The 9,857-nt window shown below is 45.1% G+C and overlaps 1 protein-coding gene across 1 annotated transcript; it reads left to right on the forward strand.

Moving 5' to 3' along the window:
• Positions 1-1,825: 1,825 nt before the first annotated feature.
• Positions 1,826-9,605, forward strand: LOC144889366 (uncharacterized). The gene is made up of 7 exons (XM_078769564.1): positions 1,826-1,930; positions 2,200-2,345; positions 6,538-7,015; positions 7,645-8,321; positions 8,961-9,004; positions 9,095-9,339; positions 9,444-9,605. Exons 1-7 carry the CDS (start codon positions 1,826-1,828, stop codon positions 9,603-9,605), a joined length of 1,857 nt encoding a protein of 618 aa, XP_078625690.1.
• The last annotated feature ends 252 nt before the right edge of the window (positions 9,606-9,857 follow it).

Raw genomic sequence — 9,857 nt, forward strand, 5'->3', positions numbered from 1 at the left:
CCATTCAGGGCCACACGTTGACGACGACTAGAGAGGAAGTCCGCCAGCCATGCGTGGAGATTTCCATGGATACCAAAGGAGGAGAGTTTGGTGAGCAGAGCGGGGTGCCAGACCGTGTCGAAGGCACGTGATATGTCGAGGGAGACAGCTCTAATTTCCTGTTTGGCATTGAGGACCTCCATCCATTGTTGAGACAGCAGAAGCAGCATGTCCAGAGTAGAGTGACCTGGTCTGAAACCAAATTGATGATCAGAGATCAAGCCATTGGAGAAGAGGAAAGATTTCATATCCGAAGCAATGATGGATTCCATGACTTTGCTGATAATTGGGAGAAGGCTGATTGGTCTGTAGTTGCTAGGATCTGTTTTTGCACCTTTTTTGTGCAAAGCGGTGATGTTGGCTGATTTCCAAGCAGATGGCAGTTGACCTTGAGCAAAAGAGAGGGTGAAGAGAACAGAGAGAGGGTGAGATAGAGCAGCAGAGTAGGATTTTAGGACCCGTGGGCTGATGCCGTCGGGTCCAGTTGCAGAATCAGAGTCGAGGGTTGACAGAAACTTTTCCACCTTGTCAGGAGGAAAGGACACGGAGTCCAGGAGCAGCATGGTACGACTGGGTATGGTGGGTACAGAGAGGGATGGGTTTGGGACACAAGATTTAGAGGCAAACACAGAGTTGAGGCATTCAGCTTTTTCACATGCGGAGTCAGCTGTGTAATGTCTCCAAACTAACTCAATCAATTGATTGAGTACTCAAAACTAACTCAATCAAAACTAACTCAACCTAACTCAATCAATTGAATTGATTGGGCATGATTTAGAAAGGATAACACCTTTCTATATAAAGTCCCATAGTGAACAGTGCATGTCAGAGCAGAAACTCCACCATGAAGTCCAAGGAACTGTCCGTAGAACTCCGAGATAGAATTGTGAGGAGGAATAGATCTGGGGAAGGGTATAAAAATTTCTAGTGTTGAAAGTTCTCAAGAGCACAGTGAGCTCCATCATTAGGAAATGGAAAGACTATGGAACAACCAAGACCCTTCCTAGAGCTGGGCATCCGAGCAAATGGAGAAACCGGGCAAGAATGACCTTTGTCAGGGAGGTGACCATGAACACAATGACCACTGACAGAACTACAGAGTTCCTTGACTGAGATGGGAGAACCTGCTGGAAGGACAACAGTCTTGGCAGCCCTTCACAAATCTAGGTTTTATGGGAGTGAGTTTTATGGGCTGCACGGAAGCCACTCCTAAGAAAAAGGCACATGACAGCATGCCTGGAGTTTGCTAAAAGGCACGTGAAAGACTCTGAGAGCATGAGGAAAAAGATTTGGTGGTTTGATTCGACGAAACTCTTTGGCCTGAATGCAAAGCACTACGACTGTCGGAAACCAAGCACCGCTCATCACCAATCTAACACCATCTCTACCATGAAGCATGGTGGTGGCAGCATCATGCTATGGGGATGCTTTTCAGCGGCAGGGACTGGGAGACTTGTAAGGATAGAGAGAACAATGAATGGAGCCAAATACAGGCAAATCCTTGAGGAGAACCTGTTTCAGAGTGCAAAAGACTTTACACTGCGGCAAAGATTTTCGTTCCAACAGGACGATGACAACGAGCGTACAGCCAAAGCAACACTGGAATGACTTCTGAACTAGAACATGAAAGCCCTTGACTGGCCCAGGCAAGGCCCAGACTTGAACATCATTAAGAATCTGTGGAAAGACTTGAAGATTTCTGTTCACAGATGCTCCCCATCCAACTTGTGCAAATCTGTTTTGTGCAAATCTGAAAGGAAGAATGGGAGAAACTCCCTAAATCCAGATGTGCAAAGCTGATACAGACATCTCCAAGAAGACTAGAAGCTGTAATTGCTGCCAATGGCGCTTCTACAAAGTATTGAATATTCCTATATTTCTCCCATTGAATGTAAATGTAAATTAATCGTTGAATTTAAATTAGATATTCCTATATTTCATTTTTATATATCTTGTAAAAGTTTCTAAATAAAAATTCCAGTTTGACATTTTGGGGTAATATGTGTAAATCAGTGAAGAAAAACAAAAATCTCAATTCAATCCATTTTAAATTCAAGCTGTAACACAACAAAATGTAAAAGAAGTCAAGGGATGGGAATACTCTCTGAAGGCACTTTAGTGCTGTCCATTACAATTGTAAACTTGACATTATGACTACAGGATAATCTGACAAGCAAAAAGTACCATGGTGACATTTTGGATCATTTTGTTGTTCCACATGTTGACAACCACTCACTTCTCACAAAACCTGTATTCATGGATGAGAATGACACACCTCACCATTCTCACGCAGTTACTGACTTCGTGTGAAATCACGACATTGCCCTGTCAAGCAAGGAGTCTTGATTTAAATCCAATAAAGCATGTTTGGGACATTCTTGATCATAAAATTAAGAAAATGGTATCATGGCAGACTCTGGCAATAGTTCAATGCTGATTTGCTGAAAAAAAACCCAGGAATGGCAACAACTCCTTTTGGATTTTCGCTGGTGGCTTCTTCAAGGGATGAGAAGGACATTTGCAGCAGTCCTTTATTCTAATGTTGCTTCTGCACATTATTGACTTTTTGAGACATTAATTCTGTCATGATATAATTGAATGTCATTATTGACTGCTCTTGAGTCGTACATCACAGGATGTATTCCCTGAAGCCCCATTCTAATGCCATAGTGTTTTCGGTGTAAAATAGTGTCATTACAGATATCCTCATTTGTGATGGAAAATCAAGAAAACCTCTGCGTTTGTCACAAGTTATTTGTCGAACATGCATACTTTATAGTGCAGCGGCATAGCAAAAATTTAAGAAGAATTGTGCATTTTGTGATGGAAGCACCAAATTTGGCACAATGATAGAATGTTATATTTAGAACATTTTCAGATATGGAACCACTTTGAAATTCACCCAAGGTCGCCGCCATATTGGATTTCAAAATGGCGGCTTTAAAAATCTGTAACCCTTAAGGGGGGTGGCGGAAACAAATCCTACAGGCACAATTATTGCCCCATTCACCCTATATCTTTTCTAACATCAGTAGACACATTACAGCGGCGATTCTGAGCTCAAGGGAACATCTAGGGGTCTGGGGAGTGAAAAATTTGAAAATTTCGGCAAAAAATACCCCTAAAAGAGGTCATTTGGTGTCAAATTTCAGGGGGGGTCGTGTATTGTCCTGTAGATAAAACATGCTGGTCCGTTGATGAACCCCTAATTAAACGACTTTTTTGTTTGTTTGCTCCATCCAGGTTTCAATCATGTCGAAGCAGTTCAAGTTAGTTCATGTTACCAAGCATGTAACTTCAACGCCAAAGACGCCACTGGACTGGGAACTCTGTGTTCTGTGTCAAGTTGATATAGGAGAGTCCCTACAGTGTCCTGCTGTCACGAAAAGAACTGATGCAGGTGCTGGATACAAGACACTTGAAGACAATCTATCAGCATTCAATAAACTAGGCAAGCTGCCACAAGACGTGGACTTGCAACGACTGGATGAAGGCCAAGGGATAGCTGCCACTCTAGCTGCCCACCAAGCCAAGTGGCACAAGTCATGCAGGGTGAAATATAACACTACCAAGCTACAGCGGGTACAGAAGAGAAGTCATTCAGAGGGAAGCCCTATCCCCAGTACAATCACAGATAAGTACAAGCTTACTAGGTCTCAGGCAGCTTGTGTTGATAGCATATGCGACAATTTGTGCTTCTTCTGCCAGCAAGAGCTTGGTTTGGAGTTTCATCAAGCAGCGACATTGGAACTAGATAAACACGTTCGCAAGGCTGCAGAGTTTCTTCAGGATACCACTTTGTTAGCCCAACTGAGTGCTGGGGACATGGTCGCAAGAGAGGCCAAGTACCATAAGAAATGTTTGACATCCCTATACAACCGCGTGAGGGCAGCAAAAAAGCTTGCTGAGCAAAGCCAGAGCACGGTAGATGTCATTTCAGCAATAGTCCTTGCTGAACTGGTAACGTACATAGAGGAAACTGCTAAAGAAGAAGACACTGCTCCTGTATTCAAGATGGCAGACCTCACCAAGCTCTACACAATGAGAATGGAACAGTTCGGAGTTGTGCTGGAAACACGAGTCCATACAACCAGACTCAAGGAGCGTATCCTGGCACACTTCCCTGATCTGCAGGAGCACAGGCAGGGAAGAGATGTCCTGCTGGTGTTTCAGGAAGACATTGGCAGTGCATTAGCCAAGGCATGTCAACATGATATTGACAGTGATGTTGTGCACCTGGCACGAGCTGCAGGGATTATAAGGAAGGATATGTTCCAGTCATCTCAGCCTTTCAATGGGTCCTTCTCAAACAAATGTCAAGAAGAGTCTGTGCCACAACTGCTGCTGACAATGGTCTCCATGATTTTAGAGGGCGCAGGCATCAAAGATCAGGCATGTCAGTCATCGGCATCGGCGTCTGTGACAATAGCTCAACTTCTCAAATACAACAGTGTGAAGCATGAGAGGAGAGGTGCAGGCACAGACGTACGACACAGCATTAGTCAAGAGACTCCTTTGCCAATATATCTTGGCTTGATGCTTCATGCCCATACGAGAAAGAGGGAACTGGTTGACACATTATCTGGACTAGGGATCAGCATTGCCTATGATAGAGTGCTACGGATCTCTGCAGAGCTGGGGAACGGGGTCTGTCAGCGCTTTCGGGCGGAGAAGGTGGTCTGTCCCCCAAAGCTCCGCGGTGGAGTGTTCACCACATCAGCTGTGGATAATATAGACCACAATCCCAGTTCCACGACAGCACACGACTCCTTCCACGGAACTGGTATTTCATTGATACAACATCCAGACTATGACAATCAAGGCACAGACCGAGGTATTGTCATCATCGGGGGTGTCTCAAATGTCAAGACTGTGGAGGACCTTCCACGGTATTACACAGATGTACAACCAGTTAGTTCACTTGCCAAAAGCCACCCTGTACCAGCTGGAACCCAGGCGTCGCTGCAGAGGAATCCTGCACAAGCTGAACTGGATAAAGAGAAGAGGTGGCTCCAGACTGTGAAGGATGCATGTGACAGTGGTGACACAGAATCCAGGAAACATTTCTTGGGCTGCACATCACGCAGAGAACCAATCGGCCAAGGATACTAGTATCACAGTCACACCCACTGCCTTGCTTCCCCTCTTCCATGACCAAGCCCACTCAGTGGCAATGGTCCGCCATGCCATGGATGTCGTGAAAGCAGCGATCAATGAGCTAAACCCTGGACAGATACCCGTCGTCACACTGGACCAACCACTTTATGCGATCGCCAAGCAGGTGCAATGGAACTGGCCAGACACACATGGTGAAGATCTCTTTGTGGTCATGCTGGGTGGTCTACACACAGAGATGGCAGCTTTGAAGACAGCAGGAGACTGGCTGCAAGACAGCGGTTGGACACAGGCATTGGTTCAGGCAGAGATAGCAACAGCTGGCACAGCAGACTCCTTCTTGCGTGCAGCTCACGTCAGCCGTACAAGACGCGCCCACCAAGTAACTGTTGCTGCCCTACACATACTGCAGCATCGTGCATATGACATATACAACGAAAGAGCAACTGCAAGAGATGAGGAACCATTGGAGTTCGAGGCATGGTGTGACCAGAGAGCAGCGGCATGTCCACAGTTTCAGTACAGGGCCACTGTACTTAACCTGGAGCTCTGTATACTCCTCTACATACGTTCACTGAGAGAGTCCAACTTCACGCTGTACATGGACACCCTACCAGAGCTAGCTGCATGGTTCGCTGCATTGGGCCATATCCACTATGCTCGCTGGTTACCAGTCCACATCAGGGACATGGTTGGCATTGCAGAGAAACACCCAGATGTTGCTGCCAAGTTCCATGCGGGGCACTTCACATCCAAGAAGACTAGGCATGCTTTCTCCGCCATCTCCCTAGACCAGGCTCATGAACAAAACAATGCCACGGTCAAAGGCGATGGCGGGGCAGTGGGCCTAACTGAAAATCCAAGTGCCCTTCGACGGTGGATGGTGGCTGGCCCCGAAGTTGCTCGGGTCATCACAGAATTTGAGACCTCACAGCAACTGCGCCAAAGGGGAGAGCACACCCACCACCATGAGCAAACCGACAGTGTGCAGAAGAAGTTCGTCCAAGATGTCCATGCACTGACAACAGTCATCGAAGAGATGGGCAGCCCCTTTGAAGAAGAAAGCACAGATTTGCTGGTCCTGGGCACACTGGAGATCTTGGGCCCAGCTGTTGTAGATACTGTGCGTACAGCTTTACAGATTGGGAGAGATCAGTTCCATTCATTTGAGAAGGAACGTCTGGCAGACAGATCCAAGCCACTCAATGATGTCATCAAACGCAACAAACTCCCGTTGTTTTCATCCATCAAGGTCAAAGCTGCCCAGAAGAGCAAACAACAAGTAGCCTCTGCAAAGAGTGATTCAGAGCTCTTCTCCAGACTATACATCGCATGCCAAACCAGAGATGGGGGTCTCGAGCAGTTCTTCAAACATGAGAACAGCGCACATCCGCCAGCACTCTCGCAAAATGGACAGCTCCGCTTTGGTTCCAAAGCTGACTTGTTGCAGCCCTTAGAACAGCTTGTCGAAACAAAGTCGGACCCACCACAAGTATCTTCTGTGATCCTCGATGGAGCTGTAATAGTTCAAATGCTGAGCCCAGGCCAGACCAAAACATTTCTTGACTATGCCACAAAAGCATTCGTTCCATACATTATGTCACAGCTTCAACATCGATCTCGTCTCGATCTAGTGTGGGACCGCAATGCAAAGTCAGGCAGCCTGAAGGCAACTACAAGGACCAACAGAGGCAAGGGAATACGCAGACGTGTCACTGGCTCTGCCCTCCTACCAGGCAACTGGCACAGTTTCCTCCGTGTCGACGAGAACAAGGAGGAACTCTTCAGCTTTCTGTCTAAGCAGGTCACGGAGTCCATCGATGTGCCAGACAAACAGCTGATTGCTACTGACGGTGAACAGGTAATGTGCATGATGTATGTTAGTGTGTGTTAGTGAAAGTGTGTGTATGTGTCTGGGTGGTGAGAGTGGGTGCGTGCCTGCTTGTGTGTTTGAGAGTGTGTGTACAATCTTCTGTGGTTTCAGTACATATTATACAATGTATTATTGATTTATGCTGTTGTAGAGTAAATTCTTACCCACATATGTGTATTCTTTTCATATAATTTAATTTTGATTATATAATCCCGATTTGTATTATCTATTCGGAAGAATATTTTGTATTGTATATATAATCTTTAGCTGTCCACGGTACACTCCCTCAAATTGTTAAGAAAGGCCTATTGGCCATAGTGTTCTTGAATTGCTTTTTTCTTTCCTGGCATCTTGGGGGAGTGTACACGAACAGGCTACTGTTATATGTGCAATGTCATATTGTATGATTTCATGTGTTTGATGCCAAGTAAATAACAATAATAATAATAATAATAATAATAATAATAATTGCCCTGTATTTATGTACTTGAAATAATGTACTGAAATAAATTAATAAATGTTATGCAGATTCATGGCAGGTTTTATTCGTGACCACCTACACCAAAGGAATTCACATTTAATTTACATCACGGTATTGTTCATGCTTACACCAACAGGTCATTGCTGTACCACCATGTGCAGACACAGCCGCTTTGGCCCCGTGCAATCACGAGGAAGCAGACACGCGCATGATGCTCCACGCAGCAGCTGCTATGAAATCTGGACACCGCAGAGTACTCATCCGCACCGTGGACACAGATGTGGTGGTTCTCGCTGTGTGGATGGCCCAGGAGCTTAATGAGGTAGTGGACGAACTCTGGTTAGCGTTTGGAACCGGAAAGAACTTCCGCTACATAGCAGCACACGAGCTGTCTGCTACCCTGGGACCAGACAAAGCCAAGGCACTGCCAATCTTCCATGCAATCACAGGGTGTGATACCGTCTCGAGCTTTGCAGGTCGTGGCAAGAAAACAGCATGGGCAGTATGGGAAACTTTTCCAGAAGTGACCAATGCATTCCTGGACCTGGCATCTGCACTAAGTGAGATCTCTGAGGATACACTGGCAACCCTGGAGAGATACGTAGTGCTTCTGTACGACCGCACATGCACATGTTCTGAGGTGAATCTGGCAAGAAAGAAACTCTTTGCAAAGAAATCTCGATCCATTGAAGCAATACCTCCAACACAGGCCGCCCTAGTACAACACGTGAAGAGAGCAACTTACCAGGGTGGACATTGTTGGGGACAGTCTCTTGTCCCACACTGCTATCTCCCATCACCATGCGACTGGGGGTGGGTGGACAATGACGGACAGTTCGATCCTCTGTGGACAACACTACCAGAAGCTGCCAAATCCTGCTATGAACTCATCTGTTGTGGGTGCGAAAACGGTTGCAGTGGGAGATGCAAGTGCAAGAAAGCGGCTCTGAAATGCACAGCACTGTGTGCCTGTGATGGTGACTGCTCACATTGAGTTGGAACTGTGACACTTGGCATGACTTGATGCAATACGCTCGCTAGTTCTCTTGCTGAACGTGTGTATACAATGTACGTAATATGGGATTATCAGTTGCTTATGTGCATTAAAACATATTTCAATACAACCATTCAATTCATTGACCTCAAGTTTGTACATCCAGACACTAAAATCAAGGCTGTAGCTGGTATAGAACCAGAAATATTTGTAATTAAAGATTTTTAAGCCGCCATTTTGAAATCCAATATGGCGGCCACATTGGGGTGAATTCCAAAGTGGTTCCATATCTGAAAATGTTCTCCATATAATATTCTATCATTCTGCCAAATTTGGTGCTTCCATCACAAAATGCACAATTGGTTTGCTATGCCGCTGCACTATTACCAATGAACTTTTTTTTGGGGGATAAATATTCTGGTTTCTGAATAATTTTCTTGGTTATTGCTATGTTTCAGAAAAATGCAGCCCATGCTTAACTTTGTTGTCCTTGCTTTTACTAGTATCTCCTATCATGTCCTTTGCCATCATATAGTGCTTGAACCCATGGAAGCATCGAATCAATGATATTCTGCATGACAATGTGATCCAGTGTTCGCCAAATGTGTGGTAGATTTTGTTGCAGCACTTGCATATTACTTAGAGGTCAGCTTTTCCACAGCTCTTGATCTATACGTTCTCATCTGTATTAAATGGCAATCATGTCAGGACTCTGTGATTCTAAGGGAAGAAGGTGCTGTTGCCTCCAGCCACAGGTGGTTCTGGAATCTGAACATACAGCATCATCTTCCTGCAGTAAATATGTTGTATACTGCAAAGTGCCTTTCTAGTATAGTGGTAAGAGGGTCTTGTATACCGGCAGGACATTTTACGATGGAGTAAAGTCGACAAGCAAACATACGTGTTATACTTTTTTTTTTATCTACCACCTGTACAAACAGATATATGTATCGTATTTTTGGAGTGTAAAACTTTTGGATCGTCCCCTTACAATAATACTTTTTATTCCTAAAAAGTGTGAATCTACTCTCTCCTTCCACTCCTTCCTCACCCCCTGCTCCCTCTCCCCATTCTTTAGTCCACCAATAAAAGGAGTAGTTTGAGTTGAATGCTGAGTATGTCTTATTCCTGCAAGTATATGTCAGGTGTACTACCGGATTGTCATAATATGCGAAATTTATTATTAGTCTGGTTTATTAAGTTATCCGGATGTCAAAGCTTGGAAAATGTTATTTCACAAATTGTTTAACACACACACACACATACACACACACACACACACACACACACACACACACACACACACACACACACACACACACACACACACACACACACACACACACACACACATA

This window comes from Myxine glutinosa, unplaced genomic scaffold (assembly GCF_964187855.1).
Source record: "Myxine glutinosa unplaced genomic scaffold, kmMyxGlut1.1 SCAFFOLD_3123, whole genome shotgun sequence".
NCBI classification, from domain to species: domain Eukaryota; kingdom Metazoa; phylum Chordata; class Myxini; order Myxiniformes; family Myxinidae; genus Myxine; species Myxine glutinosa.